The sequence below is a fragment of the Salmo salar genome, chromosome ssa16 (assembly GCF_905237065.1).
Source record: "Salmo salar chromosome ssa16, Ssal_v3.1, whole genome shotgun sequence".
Taxonomy (NCBI): domain Eukaryota; kingdom Metazoa; phylum Chordata; class Actinopteri; order Salmoniformes; family Salmonidae; genus Salmo; species Salmo salar.
Window position 1 is genome coordinate 24,458,621 of NC_059457.1, and position 22,904 is coordinate 24,481,524.

Genomic DNA, 22,904 nt, shown 5'->3' on the forward strand with positions numbered 1-22,904 from the left:
ACTACTGTGTACAGCAGGGGTGGGCAAACTGTTTGGCTCAAGGGCCACATCGGGATTTCAAAATTCAACGGAGGGCCACACAGATAATTTTTGTACATTTTTTGGGGTCAAAATCAATTTCGCGGGCCAGAAAAAGGGCAGGTATTTTAAAATATATTAATCCATTATAATTTCTACATCCTCTCTATCTAGTTTTAGATGTTCAAGAGTGGCCTGGAGTGTTATTTAAACCCCAAATAATAATTTCCCCCTTAAAAAAAATAAAAAATAAGGGGTTTTACTCAAATCTCCTGCACGGCGGATTGAATGGGCTCGCGGGCCATAGTTTGCCCAACCCTGCTGTAGAGAGTACCCTTTAGATGAGATGTTAAAGTGAGGTTCTGACTCTAATAAGATAATGAAATGGCTACATAGCTATGAAAACAGAGCAGAGAATATTAATAGAAGACAGAACAGAGAATATGAAAAATCCAGGAAGAGAAAAGGAAACAACGGATAGAGATTATTGAATGAGGAGCAGGGCAAAGCAGCACATAGCTCGCTCAGTACTGCTGGGTGTGCTTATACAGTACACATAAGTAACGTCTGGTAATGTGATACACACACACACACACACACACACACACACACACACACACACACACACACACACACACACACACACACACACACACACACACACACACACACACACACACACAGGTAATTAAGGATTAATGCATTCTGAAAACTATTAACCATGACCACACACAACATATTGACATAGATCCATAGATGTGTTTATATGATAAATAATTTAATCACAATCAATTATTCAACCAGATCAAGAGAATAGTTTCCCCGCTGGAGGCATCTGCCCAGAACACACAGGCATGCACACACACACAGCCATTACGGTAAAGCTAGGCCTCAAAATAAGACCTCATGAGATATGTAATGTATTGCCATAAAGATTTAATTAAGCAATAAGGCCAGAGGAGGTGTGGTATATGGCCAATGTACCATGTATGGTTGTTCTTATGCACGACACAACGCGGAGTGGTATTTTGGCCATATATCACAAACCCCCGAGGTGCCTTATTGCTATTATAAAGTGGTTGCCAATGTAATTAGAGCAGTAAAATAAATTTTTAGTCATACCCGTGGTATACATCTGATATACCACGGCTGTCAGCCAATCAGCATTCAGCGCTCAAACCACCCAGTTTATAATTATTTTTAGCTTGACTGTTTTGCATGTTATTTTGGCATTAATACGTGTCACATATCAGTTTGCAAACAATGTAAAAAAATCTATATATCATTGAGTTAATAAGGCGGCATACAAACATGGTCTCTTCTTTGTTTTCTTGAGTAAGGCAGTTTCAGCCTAGCTCAGTGCATTCTGTGGTGGTGGGGCAAGCCAGCAGAAAATACGGAGCGTTGCACCGTGATTGGCTCAGTGTTTTGTCACTCATGGGGACACTACGTCACTGCCAAGTCTAAGGGTTAGACCTAAAAAATTGTAGCCCTTTGGGTTCTGCCATCGAGTTACATTAGAAGTGCCCATCCAAGAAGGCTCAAGGTCATTGGCCACAGATACAATTAAGTAAAATCACGTATCTACAGTAACTTATCTTACAAGCTAGCAGTCATCATCATGAATCAAGTCAACGATCTACTGGCAAATGCTTTTCAACCCTTGTCATATGAAGAGAAATAATGAAGAGAAATTCAGTGGAGTGGTTCTGTGGTCCCAATTCTGGGTTTAAGGGTCTCTTTTCCAAGCTTAAAATTATAAACATTCAACATTGGCCATGCTGTCAATCCAGTATGATTTCTGCCGCGCTCAAAACAACTGTTAACTCGGAACTGGGAAATCTTCAGTGAGTTCAAGACAACTGGGATCTCGGGGAAAAAACGAGCTCCGACTGGGAAAATACGTTTTGAACGGTTATCCAACTCGGGCCTCTTTCTAGAGCTACGACCTGAAGATCACTGACGTCATCATGATTTGACTTTGTTTTTTTTCAGAGTTCCCAGTTTTCTTGAAAGCGCCATAAATCCAGAGAATGCCAGACTTTGATGACAAAATTTACCCACGAAGGACCGCCGCGCCACATTCCTGTTCAAGTGAGCACATCACAACAAGGTGACATACTGACCAGACCGCACGCATGCATTTGTCCGCGTGCGCCATCGCATGTAAGTTGATTTTGTCTACCCACACCAGACGCGATCAGGACACGTAGGTTGAAATATCAAAACAAACTCTGAACCAATTATATTAATTTGGGGATAGGTTGAAAAGCATTAAACATTTATGGCAATTTAGCTAGCTAGCTTGCTGTTGCTAGCTCATTTGTCCTGGGACATAAACATTGGGTTGTTATTTTACCTGAAATGCACGAGGTCCTCTACTCCGACAATTAATCCACAGATAAAATGGTCAGCTGAGTTCGTTTCTAGTAATCTCTCCTCATTCATGCTTCTTCTTCTTTGGACTTTATATGGCGGTTGTTAACAAACTTTAAGGTGCATTACCACAACCAACTGGACTGCAGTGGGGACCTCAGTTCATCTTTCAATCACCCAAGTGGGTATATGCTCCTAAAAACCATTGAGAAGATGGGAGAGGCAGGACTTGCAGCACGTTGAGTATCACAAATAGAACCAAGTTCTATTTTAGCGCCTGGCTACGCAGACGCTCGCTAACACGCACGAGCAGTGTTGGTGCAATGATAGAATAACATGTATGTGTAAATATACTGTATTTTGCAACGCTCCCGTATGTAATGCGTCCGGTCTGGTCAGTATGTGAGTCCAAAAATGTCTTGTATGGTGCTGCATAAATGATGTAATATGCCACAGAGATATGTATACTGTAGCTAAGAAAGTAATACTAAGTGTATGTTGTGTAGTAAGCTGTTCGTAGCCCATGTGCCTCATCCTTATAATTTGGTATATTTTCCCTTCTTCATTTCATCTACTGTTCTGAATTGGTGGTGCACATGTAGCCTATAACGTGTTTTCGAGAAATGTAATCATTGAATATTGTAAAAGCTTTCCTCGTCTGCTTATATGCCCCCTTTATTTATCCTACGGTTCTGACTTGGTGAACAGGGAGAACGGCCCATGTTCTGAATTCTGTCGCTGTACATTTCCAAAGTGCTAATCAAATAGTTATATTGACTACATCCGTCGTGGCTTGCTTATTAATGTCTTAATCGAAATTACGGATTGCCTCTTATCCGCTTGTCATCCCCTAATGCCATAGTTTGTACATCTCAACTGTCAGTAGAAACCACATTTGTTTAAGCAAGTCAGCCATATCAGCTATGTTTTTTTAAAGTCAGTAAATGAGGCTGAATTAACTGTTTCGCTGCCAGACAAGGCTCCGTTGATAGCCAAGTGTCGTAGTGGTAAGGTGTTGGGACTGCTGTCCTAACAGTTTGTGGGCACCGTTTGTCACCATTACAGTGCAACTAATGTATTGTTTAGTGTTGTGTTGTGTAGTGGCTTTGCTGGCATGCATCTGGCCAAATTATTATTTTTTTTCACACGAAGTATTACATGCTAATATCACCACTGCACCTACTGTCAACAGCGCGAAACAAGAAATAAAAATAGGAACGCAAAGCTTTATCGTTGGATTTTATACAGAAATGTTTGGTAATCAACTACGAATGGCTTGGAGATCGCGATTGACCGGTTGGTGACTACTGCCCTACAGGGTCACAGTGAATCTATTGGTTTGAGTAATGACTACAAAATCACTTAGAGTGACTGTACTCAGATATATGAAGTGCAACAGGTTTTCTCAAAAGTTTTGATTAATGACAGCACATTGGGATTTACAGTGTACTTATGTGTATTGATTGAGTGTTACCTTAATGTTATAGGTAGATCCTGGTAAAAAGAGGTTGAGGAGGGTCTCAGGGACATCCAGGTGCTTGGTCACCTCTTTGAAGGTGGTATCTGGATATGGACACATCTCCTTGTACCTGAAATAGAAACACATTTTTTTAAAAATTTTTTTATTTAACTAGGCAAGTCAGTTAAGAACAATTTCTTATTTACAATGATGGCCGACACTGGCCAAACCCAGACGATGCTGGGCCAATTGTGTGCCACCTTATTAAGGGACTCCCAATCACAGCCAATTGTGATACAGCTTGGAATTGAACATGGGTCTGTAGTGACGCATCTAGCACTGAGATGCAGTGCCTTAGACTGCTGCGCCACTTGGGAGCCCTACATTTAACCACCAGATTATATAAAAACAACTTTATTTAAATTTGATTTAGAAGTAAATAAATGTGGAATATCAACAACCTATTCTCCTTATAGTGTTATTCCCGACCCAGATTAAGCCTAGACTGTAAACTCCAATGTGCTGTCATTACTAAAAACCTTTGAGGAAACCCGTTGCACTTCATATACATTTTCCCCATTAGCTGACGCCCACATGCAGTGTGTGTGTGTGTGTGTGTGTGTGTGTGTGTGTGTGTGTGTGTGTGTGTGTGTGTGTGTGTGTGTGTGCATCTATCAGTTACACACGCATGTCAGTACATACACACAACAAGTAGGTCACATGGGAGAGAGCCATTGTGCCGTGAAGTGTTGCTTTATTTGTTTTTTTAAACCAGGTTTGCTGTTCACTTGCGCTATATAAGATGGAAGTGAGTTTCATGCACTCATGGCTCTATATGATACTGTATGTTTCCTTGAATTTGTTCTGGACCTGGGGACTGTGAAAAGACCCCTGGTGGCATGTTAAATGTCGCATGCACAAGTACAGTGAAATGCCTTTCTTGCAAACTCAAAACCCAACAATGCAATAATCAATAACAATGTATTACTAGAAAGAAAAACAACACGAGAAGTAAGAATAAGAAATATTGAATACACAATAAAGTAAGTAAGTAAGCATACTATATAAAGGAAATATTTAGAAAATCAGTTCCAGTACCATATTTACATGTACAGGGATACTGGAGTGATAGAGGTAGATATGTATAGGGGAAAGGTGACTAGGCAACAGGATGTAAGATAAACAGAGTAGCAGCAGCTTGCATGTGAGTGGGTGTGAGGGTGTATAGTCAGTATAAATGTATGTGCATATTATGTGTGAGTGAGCAAATGATGGAGTGTGTGTGTGTGTGTGTGTGTGTGTGTGTGTGTGTGTGTGTGTGTGTGTGTGTGTGTGTGTGTGTGTGTGTGTGTGTGTGTGTGTGTGTGTGTGTGTGTGTGTGTGTGTGTGTTGGAGTGGCTGTGTGAGTGTGTAAGGCCCTGTGTGCATAGAGATGGTGCAAAGATTGAAATAAAAGTTCAATAAAGGTACAAGGTAAACTCGGTCCATCTAGCTATTTTGTTAGCTATTTATCAGTCATTGTCAGGAGTGTGCGCAACTGGTTAACTGAAGTCAGGTGCAGGAGAGCAGAGATGAGTGAACAGGCACACTTTATTTGGCAGAAGGAAAACAGTCAGACGTAATTGCGTAACGACACTCCCGCCAAAGGCAAGAGTGAATAGCGCACTCGTCACACAAATAATGTACAGCATACAATACCACGGGTTCCAAACAAGACCTGGCGAAAAACCAGCATGAAGCGTCACACATGACACGTAACAAACAATTACACACACAGACATGGGGAGAACAGAAGATAATATACACATAGAGTGATGAGGCGATGTAAAACAGGTGTACGGAAAAACAAGACAAAACAAATGGAAAATGAAATTCCTGTGGTGGGCCAGGTGCAATGCATGCTGACATGGTCGCCAGGTGTACAGTGTTTCCTCTGACACATTGGTGCTTCTGGGTTAAGTGGGTGTTGTGTCAAGAAGCAGTGTGGCTTAGCTGGGTTGTGTTTCAGAGGACGCACAGCTCAGTTCAGCTTAATCTGGGTTTACATCATACAATATGTCTCTTTACCTGATCACATAACCGTCGATGGGAGAGTCAGAGGGCATGGTCCAAGACAGAAGGATCCCATTGGAGCCTACCCTCTCTCCCTCTAGATTGGTAGGTGGGGATGTTGGGGCTAGCAGAAGAAGAAGTAGTTCAAGCCATATTCACCAAAATCTCCTGAAATTCTATTAGATATGTCATCATAAAGCAACCAAACCATACATAAAAGTCCTTAACAAGTAAATCTATTCAACAAATTGGGAGGATGTTGTGAAAGATGGGGGTGACCGGGGTTGGTTGTCACACTTTTTTACTCTCCTGTGTATTTCTCAGCACCAGTATATCTTACAAGACTTACAAGTCCAAGGTCTTGGGTTGAAATGGGGAGTCTTTTAATCCTCATATCATATTCCAACATGGAATTATAAGCCATCAAACACACTCTGTCCACTTGTTACAACCAGCCCCATCGTGGGGTTGGATGTCACACAGTATGGGGTTGGTTGCCACTATGTTTGCTAGTAGCTTATTCCTTTTGTAACAAGAAATTAAGCACTATACCATACAGTCTTAGAAACAGCAAAGCCTTTCTTTGATCGAACAATATTCCTAACAAAATTCAGCATTTTATGCTGTGAGAATAACGTATGACATTTTGTGTATTTATGTGTGCGTGTGTGGGTGTGTGACAGAAAAAGGATAGGCTTGAAATATAGCTCTCCTGTTACTCTTTTCTACAAACATAATTGTTCATGGATACTCACATAATTCAAACATTTCCAAAGAAAATTCCAAGATTTGTTATTTTTACTTTCACCTATGAAAAACATAGTTTCACTCACCTCAATTGTTTGTCATGCATGTGAGTTGACCAGTTGGATGAATTATTTTTTTTAAATGCACACATTTTAACCTTAAAAAATATTACACAGGTCCATTTAGACTGGGAATAATTACATCTATGACAACTAACCCGTGAGACAACCAACCCCGGTCTCCCCTACTCTTGTTGCAGATACTACAGATACTGCTGTTGTTTGGTATTGGGTCAACCAACTGGGTGTGGGTGTATGTGACCAGCTTGCTCTATTCTGGTGAGAGCTCTGGCATTTCACAGACATTCACTACAGCCTCATTCATCCTGCTTAGTACGACTACAGTTACCACGCACACACACACACACACACACACACACACACACACACACACAGTGTGGGAGATAATAAAGCAGAGGGCAGCAGCAGAACAGACCCAACGATTCCTCAGAGCACTATTAGTTTGACTGTCACACATTCAAGTGTTTGTGTATGCGTGTGTGTATGCGTGTGTGTGTGTGTGTGTGTGTGTTTGTGTCTCACCGGTTTCGTTGGTGTTGATAATGCGGCTGACCGGAGGGCTGAGGTTGGAGGAGGACGCGGCAGTCACCATGACCGTAAACGCTGTTCGAGAACTCAGACTGGATACATCAGCCTGATGAGAGACCGCATGGTCAGAACATGACTACAACACAACTATGCGGTTGCAGACGTGTGTGTGTGTGTGTGTGTGTGTGTGTGTGTGTGTGCTGCGCCAGTCTAACCTGTGAGTGTGTGTATCCCAGGTAGGTGATGAGCAGGAGGAGAGTGAGGCCCATGATGGAGTTAGCACAGTTAGCTGGTCAGAGGCAGCAGGTTAGAGAGGAAGAGGCCGTGTTAGCGTCTAGTGCTAACCATTATCGAAAGATTCTAGATTAGAGGGCTTAGTCTAGAGTTAGCAGTTAGCGTGAAGTTCTAGTTTGCAGTTCTTCAGTCCAGTGTTGTCAGCAGTTTAGCTACAGCAGGTCAGTGTTAGAGCAGGTTACAGCAGCTTAGTTCTTAGAGCAGTAGTCCAGGCCTAAAGTAGTAATCCAGTCCACAGTTAAGAACAGTTAGCCACGGTTAGCCGGTTAGAGTTGAAAAGTTTCAGGGCAGTGCATACCACCGTAAAGTAGAAACAGTTAGAGCAGGTAAGTTACAGTAGTAGTACTAGTCCAGGGTAGCAACAGGTTAGCTTCAGCAGTAGTAGTTATAGTCCAGCTCTGGTAGTAACCCAGTCGTCCAGTGGTCAGCCGGTTAGGGTCAGAGAGAGTCAGGACATTGTGTCCACCATAACTCCCCACAGGCACTCTCTCACTCTATCTCACTCTCTCTGGGGAGAGCAGCTTCACTGAATAAAAGATTCAGGGTTTAGCTCAGGAGGTCTACCAAATAAATAATGAGCTCTATTACTCAACCTGTGTGTGTGTTAGGTTACATTGGGGGTTATCTGACACCTGGCTGCTGAGCAGAGCTGGGAAGGGTTTGGGTCTGGGGGGAGCTACAGTGCCTTGCAAAAGTATTCATCCCCCTTGGCGTTTTTCCTATTTTGTTGCATTACAACTTGTGGATTACATTTATTTTTATTTGGATTTCATGTAATGGACATACACAAAAGAGTCCAAATTGGTGAACTGAAATGAAAAAAATTACTTGTTTAAAAACTTTTTTTTTTTTAACTCGGAAAAGTGGTGCGTACATACAGTGGGGGAAAAAAGTATTTGATCCCCTGCTGATTTTGTACGTTTGCCCACTGACAAAGGAAGGATCAGTCTATAATTTTAATGGTAGGTTTATTTGAACAGTGAGAGACAGAATAACAACAAAAATATCCAGAAAAACGCATGTCAAAAATGTTATAAATTGATTTGCATTTTAATGAGGGAAATAAGTATTTGACATGCCTTGGATGGGCAGCAGGCTGACAAGGTACTGGTCCACACACCCCTCTGACTGCTCCCAATGCAGAGAGAAGTTCTGAGCAGACACACTCACCACACACACCCCTCGCACACGGCCCGGTACTGAGAGAGAAAGAGAGGGAGGGAGGGAGAGAGATGGAGGGAGGGACAGATAGAGATATATGTATTTTTGTGGAGAAAAACTCTTTCTAACTGGCTGGGCCTGAATCGCCAGTCGGTGGACCTGGCTGCCAAGTGGGTGGGGCTATGCCCTCCCAGGCCCACCCATGGCTGCGCCTCTGCCCAGTCATGTGAAATTCATAGATTAGGGCCTAATTCATTTGTTTCAATTGACTGATTCCCTTATAAGAACTGTAACTCATTAAAATCATTGAAATTGTTGCATGTTGCATTAATATTTTTGTTCAGTAATAGTTGTGTTGCACTCAGGTACCTGTGGTTACGGTCAGGGAGGCTGCTGTCCCTGCCTCTCCTCTTCTGATGTGCTCCACGCTCATGTTGTAGCTACAGCCGTGCCTCAACCACTAGCGTGTGTGAATGCAAGCCATTTACCACAGTTACCCTGTGGAAGTCAAACTGGCCAATGGCAGCGTCCCGCGAGGGAACACACACCAGCCGGACCTGCAGCACACACACACAGACACATTAGTATAACGTCTCATCTGGGTCATCTCACACTCAGCTCTGTCTCAGTCTCTCCACATATCTGAGGGTCAAAGGTTACAACTAGGAACTCTGATACGGCCCTGATATGGCCAGCCACATTTAGAGTTGCCACAAAGAGGTTGATTTGTATGTGTGTGTTTGTGTCTTACGTGTGGAGAACTGTGTAATGACAGGTTGGCTGGTGTCTGATCCCAGCAGGCTAAGGATGGTAAAGTCATAATTTGATCCTGGGGTCAAACCTCCAACTTGGAGACTGTTGCTATGGACCACCATCTCACGACATGATGACTTGTCCCCTGACGGACACAACAGTAGCTAGGAAGAACACACACAATCAGACAAAACATTAGAGGACAAAATCAAATGTTGGATGTTGTTTGGGCAAAATCAAATGTTGTTTGGGCAGTGACAAACCCCAAATCAATGGCATAGAGCGAACAGCATTTCAGTTCATCTGGACAGAATAAAGCAGTAAGTCTGTCTGTGTGTGTGTTTGTGTGTGTGTGTGTGTACGTGCGTGTGTGTATTGTGCTTGGTCATTCTCCCTGGCGGTGGCTGTGGGGGGGGTCATACATCTTTAAAGGGCCGGTAACCAGAGTCAATCTGCGCTGACGACGATCACTAGGCAACCACCAGGTGAGTGTGTTCTCTTGAGTGTTACTTGACCCACCTGTCCTGCTTCCTCTTACGAAGAACTCATTCTATGTGTGTGTGTGTTAGTGTGTGAGAGAGAGAGAGAGAGAGAGAGACAGAGTGATGACTGTGTGTTTGCGCATTTGTGTGTGCATGTGTGTATGTAAGGGGATTATTATGAATGGGTAAACTGAGACTGTTGTTGCTAATGATTTGCTATTGTTAATGATTTGTCAGGGGATGTAAATTATAAATTATGGAGAAAAGAGGAAAGGAAAGGAGAAGAAGAAGGAGAGGAGAAGAAAATAAGAGAGAGAGAGAGGAGAGAGTAAGGGAGAGGATCCATCCTCCATCCCCCTGCGGCAGCTCCCCAGCTCACAAACACTGATGAGGTTACATCCTCTTCCACCAGCAGCACTTCCTGTGGGGCTCCTGGGACTAGAGAGAAACACCAATCAGAACATCTGTTGTCATATCAGTCAACATTCCCCTCATCGCTCTCAACCAATCTTAATTAATCGTACTGGGTTCGTTGTATGTGGTTAATATGTAGTGTGTGTGATGTGTTGTTGAGGTATGTGTATGTGCATGTGTGTGTGTGTGTGTGTGCTTGTAGAAAAAAAGCATTTGAACTTGACCTTAACCTGGAACATAAACTGGAGATAAACTCTGAATTCTTCAGTTCCTGCTGGAACCTCCCAAGATAACTCACAGTTGTTGCCAGTCAAATATCTGGTGTGTGTTTTTGTGTCTCCATTACTCACTGGTGTTGATGTCTACAGAAGCATTTGTACTCCTCCTCTCTCCATTGCTGCTGATAACATCTACTGTGTAATGGCTTCCTGGGGAGAGGCCCTCAAACCTGTAGGACCTACACACGCACGCACGCGCACACACACACACACACAAACACCACAAACACAACCAGAGTTACCCAGACAGCAAGGGGCAGCTAGATCAGCCAATAAGGACACAGTGTTCCAGGAGGGCAGGACTCACCATGTCTCCTGGGCAGAGAGGTTCAGCTGCTGATTGGAGGTTTGGTTTGTAATTGACAGGATGAAGCCTTTCACCTCGCCACTGGCTTGGCCCCAGCCAACTGTCACAGATGAGGTGGTCTTACTGAGGATAAACACATCCACTGGACTGGGAGCTAACATACACGCACACGCACACACACAAACACACACACACACACGCACACACACACTGATTAAGCAGGGATGGAGACATGTGTGTGTGTGTGTGTGTGTGTGTGTGTGTGTGTGTGTGTGTGTGTGTGTGTGTGTGTGTGTGTGTGTGTGTGTGTGTGTGTGTGTGTGTGTGTGTGTGTGTGTGTGTGTGTGCAGGGGGGCTGTCTGTGAAGGACTCTTTCTCCGTCCTCAGAAAGAAGTGGTACAGCCTGCCTGGTAGCAACCCAGAGAACACTGCCCTCTGAACACACACCTTCTGGACCTAACACACACATATTAACACATTCTATAGATATGCGGCCGAGTATCTATATAATGTGTGTGCAACCCACATGAGATGGCGCTGCAGAGATGGATAGCTGCCGTCTTACCTGACCTTGCCTGACCAATTCTGTTATTTTGTGTGTGTGCTTTTTACGCTGATCTTGACTTTTTTTGGTACATAATATTTCCACCATCATTTCCTATGACCAAAAACAGCTTCTGGACATCAGAACAGCTATCACTAACCTCAATTTAGATGAAGACATATTTTTCAACGAGGCAGCAGCTGTGGATGTACTGCTCATTCCAAACCAGGCCCTAATCTCTTTCAAGTCCCGGAGAGTCTCCCTGATGAGACTACGACGGCGAGTAAATAAACCGTCTCTACCCTCAGGAACGTATAATAACTAGAGAACAAACTGGACGAGCTCCGTTCGAGACTATCCTATCAACGGGACCTTAAGAACTGTTATAATCTATGTTTCCCGGAGTCGTGGCTGAACAAGGACATGGACTGAACAAAAATAGAAACGCAACATGCAACAATTTCAAAGATTTTACTGAGTTACAGTTCATATAAGGAAATCAGTCAATTTAAATAAATTCATTAGGCCCTAATCTATGGATTTCACATGACTGGGAATACAGATATGCATCTGTTGGTCACAGATACCTTAAAAAAATTATAGGGGCATGGCTCAGTTGGTAGAGCATGGTGTTTGCAACGCCAGGGTTGTGGGTTCGATTCCCACGGGGGACCAGTATGGGGAAAAAATGTGTGAAATGTATGCATTCACTACTGTATGTTGCTCTAGATAAGAGCGTCTGCTAAATGACTAAAATGTAAATGTAAAAACACCAGAAAACCAGTCAGTATCTGGTGTGACCACCATTTGACTCATGCAGTGCAACACATCTCCTTTCCATAAAGTTGATCAGGCTGTTGATTGTGGCCTGTGGAATGTTGTCCCACTCCTCTTCAATGGCTGTACAAAGATGCTGTATATTGTCGGGACCTGGAACACGCTGTCGATCCAGAGCATCCAAAACATGCTCAATGAGTGACAGGGCTTGTGAGTATGCAGGCTGCCAATGACTGCATCAATGACATCATTCCCACACTAACTGTACTTATATATTCCAACCAGAAGCCATGGATTACAAGCAACATCCACACTGAGCTAAAGGCTAGAGCTGCCGCTATCAAGGAGCAGGACACTAATCCAGACACTTATAAGAAATCCCGCTATGAACTCTGATGAGCCATCAAATAGTCAAAACATCAACACAGGACGTAGATTGAATCCTCTGACGCTCGTTGGATGTGGCAGGGCTTGAAAACAATTGTAGATTACAAAGGGAAAACCAGCCACGAGCTGCCCAGTGACGCAACCCTACCAGACAAGCTAAATTCATTCTATGCTTGCTTAGAGGCAATCAACACTGAACCATGCATGAGAGCACCAGCTGTTATCATGGCCCACTCCACACACACCAACACAGTCATGAAGAAGGCACGGCAATGTTTCTTCCCCCTCAGGAGGCTGAAAAGATTGGACATGGGCCCTCAGATCCTCAAACAGTTATACATCTGCACCATTGAGAGCACCTTGACTAGCTGTATCACCACTTGATATGGCAACTGCTTGGCATCCAACCTAAGGGCGCTACAGAGGGTAGCACATACGGCCCAGTACATCACTGGGGCCGAGCTCCCTTGCTATCCTGGACCTCTCTACTAGGCGGCACCGATACAGCAAGTCTGGAACCAACAGGACCCTGAACAGCTTCTACACCAAGCCATAAGACTGCTAAATAGTTAGTCCGGGTAGCTATTGGTTAACTATTTAACTATCTGCATTGACCCTTTTTGCACTAACTCTTTTGACTCATCACATACACTGCTGCTACGGTTTCTTATCTATCCTGTTGACTATTTACTTTATCCTTACCTACAGATGAAGTCGGAAGTTTACATTCACCTTAGCCAAATACATTTAAACTCAGTTTTTCATAATTCCTGACATTAATCCTAGTAAAATTCCCTGTTTTAGGTCAGGTAGGATCACCACTTTATTTTAAGAATGTGAAATGTCAGAATAATAATAGAGAGAATGATTTATTTCAGCTTTTATTTCTTTCATCACATTCCCAGTGGGTCAGAAGTTTACATACAGTTTACATACATAAGATTTACATACAGTTTACAATTAGTATTTGGTAGAATTGCGTTTCAATTGTTTAACTTGGGTCAAACGTTTCGGGTAGCCTTCCACAAGATTCCCACAATAAGTTGGGTGAATTTCGGCCCATTCCTCCTGACAGAGCTGGTGTAACTGAGTCAGATTTGTAGGCCACAAATTTTCTATAGGATTGAAGTCAGAGCTTTGTGATGGCCACTCCAATACCTTGACTTTGTTGTCCTTAAGCCATTTTGCCACAACTTTGGAAGTATGCTTGGGGTCATTGTCCATTTGGAAGACCCATTTGCGACCAAGCTTTAACTTCCTGACTGATGTGTTGAGATGTTGCTTCAATATATCCACATAGTTTCCCTTCCTCATGATGCCATCTATTTTGTGAAGTGCACCAGTCCCTCCTGCAGCAAAGCACCACCACAACATGATGCTGCCACCCCCGTGCTTCACGGTTGGGATGGTGTTCTTCGGCTTGCAAGCCTCCCCCTTTTTCCTCCAAACATATCAATGGTCATTATGGCCAAACAGTTCTATTTTTGTTTCATCAGACCAGAGGACATTTCTACAAAAAGTACAATCGTTGCCCCCATGTGCAGTTGCAAACCGTAGTCTGGCTTTTTTATGGCGGTTTTGGAGCAGTGGCTTCTTCCTTGCTTAGCGGCCTTTCAGGTTATGTCGATATAGGACTCGTTTTACTGTGGATATAGATACTTTTGTACCTGTTTCCTCCAGCATCTTCACAAGGTCCTTTGCTGTTGTTCTGGGATTGATTTTCACTTTTCGCACCAAAGTACGTTCATCTCTAGGAGACAGAAAGCGTCTCCTTCCTGAGCGGTATGATGGCTGCGTGGTCCCATGGTGTTTATACTTGCGCACTATTGTTTGTACAGATGAACGGGGTACCTTCAGGCGTTTGGAAATTGCTCCCAAGGATGAACCAGACTTGTGGAGGTGTCCAATTTTTTTCTGAGGTATTGTCTGTTTTCTTTACATTTTTCCATGATGTCAAGCAGAGGCACTGAGTATGAAGGTAGGCCTTGAAATACATCCACAGGTACACCTTCAATGGACTCAATTGATGTCAATTAGCCTATCAGAAGCTTCTAAAGCCATGACATAATTTTCTGGAATTTTCCAAGCTGTTTAAAGGCACAGTAAACTTAGTGTATGTAAACTTCTGACCCACTGGAATTGTGATACAGTGAATTATAAGTGAAATAATCTGTCTGTAAACAATTGTTTGAAAAATGGCTTGTGTCATGCACAAAGTAGATGTCCTAACCGACTTGCCAAAACTATAGTTCATTAACAAGACGTTTGTGGAGTGGTTGAAAAACAAGTTTTAATGACTCCAACCTAAGTGTATGTAAACTTCCGACTTCAACTTTATCTACCTCAATTACCTCGTACCCCTGCACATTGACTCGGTCCTCGTTCCCCGTGTATATAGCCAAGTTATCGTTACCCATTGGATATTTATTCCTGGTCTTATTATTTTTCTATAATTTCTCGTTTTCTCTTTGCATTGTTAGGAAGGGCCCAAAAAATGCTGCTTAGGTAAGTATTTCACTCTTAGTCTACATGACATTTGATTTACTCGACCACATACACACAGTATACATGCACACACACGTTATAAACACACACACACACACACACTCTACAGACGTATCGTAAGTGTGTGGTGACAGTCGAGACAGATGACTTCATAGTTGTGTCCATGTCCAGGGGCTGGATCCCAAAGCATCTCTACTGACGACTCTGTTACTGAGCCCTCTCTCACACTGCTGGGTGATGGCAGAACTACACACACGCACCTGACAGGGTCGGCCAACACGTTGTCAGATTCTCCCCTCTGCTAGAAACATACACAAAACCTGGGGGGCTCACCGCTACACACACACACACACAGTCAATATACTGTACAGAACCACATAAACACAACTCAATATATTTATAAGACACACAACCAGGCAGAAGCACACCTAAAGAATTACACAAACACAGAGTTTCATACCAGTGTGTATGGTCAGTTCATCCACAGCTTTCCACACCATGCTCTGTGACTGAGTTAACTCTGACCCTGTACTTCCTGAACCCCTCCAGTCCTCCAATCACAGTTGACCTGGAACTGCTGGCCACGCCCATTCTCCTCTCCTGGCCTGAAGCTACATCCCCCCAGCAAACCAGGAAGCCCCACTGCACAGCATGCTGGGAGTCTGGGGCCGTCCAGCTTACTGTGATCTGACTGGCTGTCACATTGCAAATGGTGATGTTCCGAGGGGGAAGGGGCCGTGTGTGAGTGATGTGCGTGTTCCCAAGGTGCCAAGCGGCCCCAGTGAAGTGAGAGGCTCTGAGGGACAGAGAGTAGACCTTCCCTGGGGACAGACCTGGCACCTTCAGCCCTCTGGACAAGAGGGACACTGGGACACGACCTGCACTTCTCTTCTCCCTTTCTTTCTCCTTTTCTCCATTTTCTTCCCCTTCCTCCTGATCTTTGTATTGGACATAGAGCTGGGGGGCGGGTTGGGAGTTTAGGAACGTGACGTCACTCCAGTGGATATCTGCTTTTCTCTCTGTTATGTCCAGCAGGTCAAAGGTGAACAAACGAGGGAGGAGAGGGACTGAGAGTGACAGAGAGAGAGAAAGAGAGACAGAGAGAGATAGGGTTAATGTTTGTCTGGCAGTGGTAAAGAGGCATTGGGGTGTATATTTACTTGGGTATTGACTGTATTAATGCATACTTTCCCAGTGACAGATAAAGGGTAAAAGGATGTGGCAGAAGAACGGCGTAAGAAAGTAGCCGGGTCCAGTAGAGTTCTTCTGCAGGGCAAAACAGTCCGTCTGATTGGCTGGCAGCGATGATGATATCATAGCACTAGTCATGTTGTAGGAGGAGCCATCGGACGAGTGGGGCCACCTCTTATCCTGTGAAGAGAAACAACAACAAAAAAACATTTTGTGTTTGTTCGTGTCAGACAGACATGCTGAGAATGTCCCAAACATTAGTTTTAAACCACAGACTAACACGCTCCTTTGTAAGGAGGAAACTAATGTGTCTGCCTGTTTAGAAAAGCAAACACCATTCATGCTAACACAGCCCGTTTCTCTCACTCACTCGCTTATGTGTGTGTTACCTTTCTGTCATTGAGAGCGGTCCAGAGCAGTAGCAGATTGTTATGTGTGGTCAGGTGAGAGGAGGAGGAGGTCTGTCTCTGTTTTAACCTCTACCTGGTGACCGCCTGAAGCCATGCCCATACAGGTGTGCTGGGCGTCGCCACATGACAGGCTCTGCCTACTCACACTATAGCAGCTCCTTCCACTCGCCAGCCAACCAATAGGACACTGGGCTGAGGAGAGACAATAGTCAACTCAGACATATACCAGTCAACGTTAATGTGTATTGTTCTTTTTTTCATAGATCTTGCCTCTTGCCAAAATAACAGAAAGAAGATTATACAGTCAACCCCCCTGGCAGTTCTTGACTATGGTGACATCATTTATCAGATGGCAATTTGCATATACTCCAGAATGATATGAAGAGTGATCAGATGAATTGCAATTAATCGCAAAGTCCCTCTTTGCCATGCAAATGAACTGAATCCCCAAAAAACATTTCCACTGCATTTCAGCCCTGCCACAAAAGGACCAGCTGACATCATGTCAGTGATTCTCTCGTTAACACAGGTGTGAGTGTTGACGAGGACAAGGCTGGAGATCACGCTGTCATGCTGATTGAGTTCAAATAACAGACTGGAAAATTCAAAAGGAATGCTTGGAATCATTGTTCTTCCTCTGTCAACCACGGTTACCTGCAAGGAAACACGTGCCGTCATCATTGCTTTGCACAAAAAGGGCTTCACAGGCAAGGATATTGCTGCCAGTAAGATTGCACCTAAATCAACCATTTATCGGATCATCAAGAACTTCAAGGAGAGCGGTTCAATTGTTGTTAAGAAGGCTTCAGGGCGCCCAAGAAAGTCCAGCAAGCGCCAGGACCGTCTCCTAAAGTTGATTCAGCTGCGGGATTGGGGCACCACCAGTACAGAGCTTGCTCAGGAATGGCAGCAGGCAGGTGTGAGTGCATCTGCACGCACAGTGAGGCGAATACTTTTGGAGGATGGCCTGGTGTCAGGAAGGGCAGCAAAGAAGCCACTTCTCTCCAGGAAGAACATCAAGGACAGACTGATATTCTGCAAAAGGTACGGGGATTGGACTGCTGAGGACTGGGGTAAAGTCATTTTCTCTGATGAATCTCCTTTCCGATTGTTTGAGGCATCCGGAAAAAAGCATGTCCGGAGAAGACAAGGTGAGCGCAACCATGTGTCATGCCAACAGTAAAGCATCCTGAGACCATTCATGTGTGAGTTTGCTTCTCAGCCAAGGTAGTGGGCTCACTCACAATTTTGCCTAAGAACACAGCCATGAATAAAGAATGGTATCAACACATCCTCCGAGAGCAACTTTTCCCAACCATCCAGGAACAGTTTGGTGACGAACAATGCCTTTTCAAGCATGATGGAGCACCTTGCCATAAGGCAAAAGTTCTCTTACACCTTTAGCCATCAACCTGTACACAAAACTCATCCTCCTAAAACTTGAAAGCATTTTACAGGACAGTACTCATCCCCTTCACTTAGAATTCAGTCACAGCAGCAGCCGAACAAGGGGAAAGAGACTTCTTCAAAAGAAAATCAAAACAGATAAATATGGGGACTGGTTTATCCATTAGGCTGTATAATAGATAGTCTGTTGGTCCTTCGTGAACACAGTATATTACACTTTCATTTTAAATGTGGAGCTATAGCACTTTGACTGAATTTTATTGTGTCGTTTTTGTGTTGTCATGTTTTATCTACTGTCTTTTCAAGCACATGACCAAATGACTTTCCCGCTGGTGGGATAATAAAGTTGATCTGAATCTGAATCTGGTTGGCTGGTCCTCATTAAAGTCCCGTAGATCACTTCATTATTCCCATTTTGTTTACAAAGCTCTACTACACAACATTCCAACTCACCTAACTTCACTATTAAAATATGAGATACCAAACCTGTTAACAAGGTTGGTTAACTCTTGAGGTTCCTTGGGTCTCCACCGAACTAGGTAAATCCACTTTTAGTTTTAAAACACCTCACTGCTGGCACTAACTACAAAATACATTACGATTGGATGTTCTGGTGTTGCTCGAGCAATTTCAAATACTGATTGGGAACCTTCTTATTGAGGAATGGAATTGTTTTTCGTGAATATTTATGTTGTATTTAACTTGGTTTATATTGTATTCGATTTGTGATTTTGTCTCATGAAATTGTATATGCAGGGCTCTGGTATATGCAGGGCCCTGGTCTCAATGTTGACCCCCAGCTTAAATAAAGGAAAAAAATCTAAAAATATACCTGTCTCTATGGTGGTGTGTAGTCTCTGGGTGAGGCTGATGTTGAGGTGTGTGAACGGCGTGGTCAACTCTGCTGTGATGCTGTAGTGTGCTCCAGACTGCAGACCTCTCACTGCGTACGAGGAGTTGTGTGTGTGTGGTCTGTGTGTGTGTTCAGTGTGTGTGTGTGTTTGGTGTGCATGGTTGTGAAGACTGAGGGCAGTGAGGGTCTGTTGGTTCTGTAGGCTGCAGGACAGCAAAGCACTGGTGGTGGTCACCTCGACACGGAGAGAGGAGGGGGACAGGAGCTACAGAGTGCACACATAAACAAACACAAATGCACGCACGCACTCACACACACACACACACACACACACACACACACACACAAACCTGTTACAACTGCACAAGCCTAATTGTGAAACAGTAAACCATTCCTTTTCATCCATTATCTGTTCAATTCTGTTTTATAACAGGACCATAGAGGTCAGGGGTCAAGGTTAGGCTCACCAATATGAAAGGTCTTAATCTCCAGTGTGGCGTTTTTTTTATAGCGTTCAGTGTGATGTTACTTTCTACTGGCTCCTCAGCCATGAGGAGCAGCAGCCTGCAGTCAGGCGAACTCTCAGAGTGGCCAATAGGATCAAGCCACACCTGAAGGGGTGAGGACAGAGAGTGGTTTAGTGGTTGCGATATGTTTGTGGTTGTCCGGTGGTTGTGTGGTCAGACCGTGAGGTTGGGTGATTGTTGTATGGAGGTGGTGTGGTGGGTGGGTTCTGACCGTGAGGTTGTGTGCCGTTCTGTAGGAGATAGTGTAGCAGTCTGGATCCTGACCGGAGGGGAAGCAGCCAAACATAACCTCAACAACCACGACCGCCGGCTCGGAGCACTGGACACAAGAGAGACTGACCACCTGGAAAGAGAGGGAGAGGGAAAAGAGAGAGATGTTCTATACATAGACATTCTATAAATCGCTCAGACTATAGGTGTCACATTTGAAACTTTGACACAGACTGTTAAACGAGTGTTGTGATAGATAGAACTGTTTCACCTAAAAGTAATAGCTAGAAACTGTTTGTGTGTGTCTTACCTGGATGAACCCTACCAGCAGCCACACACGCACCGTTCCATCCATGGGGAAGCCTGGTCATCTCATCAGTGCACAACAGGAGTGGCATGCACTATCCTCTAAAGATAGTACCACAACATGCATACATCCAATATCAATATGGCTTTGGAATCAGAATACCTGGCTGTTTGGATATCTCATCTATGTACCGAAGAGCGAGGTAACTACACGTCCAGTGGCTTCAGTGAGGACTGAGGTTGTCAGAGCTCTGTGTAAGAGGAGGAGGAGTGTAATCACAGCTGAACTGCACCGAGGAGTCCTCCCCAGTGACGCAACACAACTTTGAATTTAGCTGTAGCTTTCCGAGAAGCAGAGCCTCGTGTGAAGACACGCACAGTCCAATTCAATCAGTGTGTGTGTCGTTCAGCCCAATTTTTTCTGCCCTGCTGCCCTTTCCTCTTTGTTGGGATAAGAGCTATGACAACCATAGCTCTGACAACCAGGCTTGCAGCCACACAGAGAGCAACTCCTGAGGAGAGAGGAAGAAAGAAAGAAAGAAAGAAAGAAAGAAAGAAAGAAAGAAAGAAAGAAAGAAAGAAAGAAAGAAAGAAAGAAAGAAAGAAAGAAAGAAAGAAAGAAAGAAAGAAAGAAAGAAAGAAAGAAAGAAAGAAAGAAAGAAAGAAAGAAAGAAAGAAAGAAAGAAAGAAAGGGAGAGAGAAGGGTAGGGAGAAAGAACAGGCTGAAAGTAAAGAACTTAAAGTCGACCAGATAGACAACATTCCATACACCTCAGCCTCTTTGCAGATTCATTCTCCAGTGCATTCAGGACCACTCTCTCTTTCTCACACAGACACACATTGATGCAGTGGTTTGCTAACCAACCCCACTGCTGTGTGTTCCACACGGCAGATCAAAACAGTCTGTGTGTGTATGAGAGAGAGTGAGTGTGCACACCCAGAGAGCTGAACAGCGAGTAGTTGAATGTGAGCTAGTGGTCTGTGGAGAATGAGAAAAAAATGAATAATTTACTGATCAATCACTAATCAATGACGGATCAATGTGGTTTACTGCCTCTTCAATACTTCACTTCTTCCTGGTGGAGGCCACTGGTGTTTTACTGATGACGAAGTGTCATTAACATGGTTTATTGACATGGTAATTATACACTGAGTGCACAAAACATTAGGAACACCGGCTCTTTCCATGACATAGACTGACCAGGTGAATCCAGGTGAAAACTATGATCCCTTATTTATGTCACTTGTTAAATCCACTTCAATCAGTGTAGATCAAATCAAATCAAAGTTTATTTGTCATGTGCGCCGAATACAACAGGTAGACCTTACAGTGAAATGCTTACTTACAGGCTCTAACCAATAGTGTGGAAAAAAAGGTATGTGTGTGTGAGTGTGTGTAGGTAAGTAAAGAAATAAACAACAGTAAAAAGACATTTGAAAAAAAAGAGTAGCAAGGCTATATACAGACACCGGTTAGTCAGGCTTATTGAGGTAGTATGTACATGTGGGTATGGTTAAAGTGACTATGCATATGTGATGAAGAGAGAGTAGCAGCAGTGTAAAAAGAGGGGTTGGCGGGTGGTGGGACACAATGCAGATAGCCCGGTTAGCCAATGTGCGGGAGCACTGGTTGGTCAGGCCAATTGAGGTAGTATGTACATGAATGTATAGTTAAAGTTACTATGCATATAAGATAAACAGAGAGTAGCAGGGGGAGGGCACACAATGCAAATAGTCCGGGTAACCATTTGGTTACCTGTTCAGGAGTCTTATGGCTTGGGGGTAAAAACTGTTGAGAAGCCATTTTGTCCTAGACTTGGCACCCTGGTACTGCTTGCCATGCGGTAGTAGAGAGAACAGTCTATGACTGGGGTGGCTGGGGTCTTTGACAATTTTCAGGGCCTTCCTCTGACACCGCCTGGTGTAGAGGTCCTGGATGGCAGGCAGCTTAGCCTCAGTGATGTACTGGGCCGTACGCACTACCCTCTGAAGTGCCTTGCGGTCGGAGGCCGAGCAATTGCCGTATCAGGCAGGGATGCAACCGGTCAGGATGCTCTCGATGTTGCAGCTGTAGAACCTTTTGAGGATCTCAGGACCCATGCCAAATCTTTTTAGTTTCCTGAGGGGGAATAGGCTTTGTCGTGCCCTCTTCACGACTTTCTTGGTGTGTTTGGACCATTCTAATTTGTTGTTGATGTGGACACCAAGGAATTTGAAGCTCTCCACCTGCTCCACTACAGCCGCGTCGATGAGAATGGGGACGTGCTCGGTGCTCCTTTTCCTGTAGTCCACAATCATCTCCTTAGTCTTTGTTACGTTGAGGGATAGGTTGTTATTCTGGCACCACCCGGCCAGGTCTCTGACCTCCTCCCTATAGGCTGTCTCGTCGTTATCGGTGATCAGGCCTACCACTGTTGTGTCGTCCGCAAACTTAATGATGGTGTTGGAGTCGTGCCTGGCCATGCAGTCGTGGGTGAACAGGGAGTACAGGAGGGGACTGAGCACGCACCCCTGGGGAGCTCCAGTGTTGAGGATCAGCGTGGCAGATGTGTTGCTACCTACCCTCACCACCTGGGGGCGGCCCGTCAGGAAGTCCAGGATCCAGTTGCAGAGGGAGGTGTTTAGTCCCAGGTTCCTTAGCTTAGTGATGAGCTTTGAGGGTACTATGGTGTTGAACGCTGAGCTGTAGTCAATGAATAGCATTCTCACGTATGTGTTCCTTTTGTCCAGGTGGGAAAGGGCAGTGTGGAGTGCAATAGAGATTGCATCATCTCTGGATCTGTTTGGGTGGTATGCAAATTGGAGTGGGTCTAGGGTTTCTGGGATAATGGTGTTGAT

The 22,904-nt window shown here is 44.2% G+C and overlaps 2 protein-coding genes across 4 annotated transcripts in view; both read right to left on the minus strand.

Moving 5' to 3' along the window:
• LOC106573425 (phosphatidylinositol phosphatase PTPRQ) overlaps nt 1-7,359 on the minus strand; it is a 48,308-nt gene extending 40,949 nt beyond the window's left edge. The window contains exons 1-3 of the mRNA XM_045697210.1: nt 7,255-7,359; nt 5,921-6,029; nt 3,869-3,983 (exon numbers count right to left, since the gene is read on the minus strand). Coding sequence (XP_045553166.1) covers nt 3,869-3,983; nt 5,921-6,029; nt 7,255-7,324 — 294 coding nt within the window. The 5' untranslated portion in view covers nt 7,325-7,359. The remainder of the gene's footprint in view (nt 1-3,868; nt 3,984-5,920; nt 6,030-7,254) is intronic.
• A 7,612-nt stretch (nt 7,360-14,971) lies between these two features.
• Nucleotides 14,972-20,520, minus strand: LOC106573434 (uncharacterized). Of its 3 annotated transcripts, XR_006759701.1 has the most exons (7): nt 20,071-20,520; nt 19,762-19,893; nt 19,491-19,634; nt 19,003-19,288; nt 16,743-16,955; nt 16,350-16,533; nt 14,972-16,229 (listed from the first exon to the last, which is right to left on the minus strand). XR_006759701.1 is itself a non-coding variant. In XM_014148484.2 (6 exons), exons 1-5 carry the CDS (start codon nt 20,113-20,115, stop codon nt 16,783-16,785), a joined length of 780 nt encoding a protein of 259 aa, XP_014003959.1. In that variant the 5' UTR covers nt 20,116-20,520; the 3' UTR covers nt 14,972-16,533; nt 16,743-16,782. The 3 variants fall into 3 exon arrangements, 2 of the variants coding, with proteins under 2 accessions (XP_014003959.1, XP_045553037.1); XM_014148484.2 differs by having other exon boundaries at nt 14,972-16,533; XM_045697081.1 differs by having other exon boundaries at nt 16,350-16,955.
• Between the last annotated feature and the right edge of the window lie 2,384 nt (nt 20,521-22,904).

Excerpts from the sequence above, each read along its gene's own strand:
- LOC106573434 (XM_045697081.1), bottom strand. The coding sequence starts at position 16,695 with ATGAATGGTGTTTGCTTTTCTAAACAGGCAGACACATTAGTTTCCTCC. Across the intron at positions 16,230-16,349 it reads CTTTATCTGTCACTGGGAAA|TCCCTCTCCTCCCTCGTTTG; the intron begins GTATGCATTAAT and ends TGTCACTCTCAG.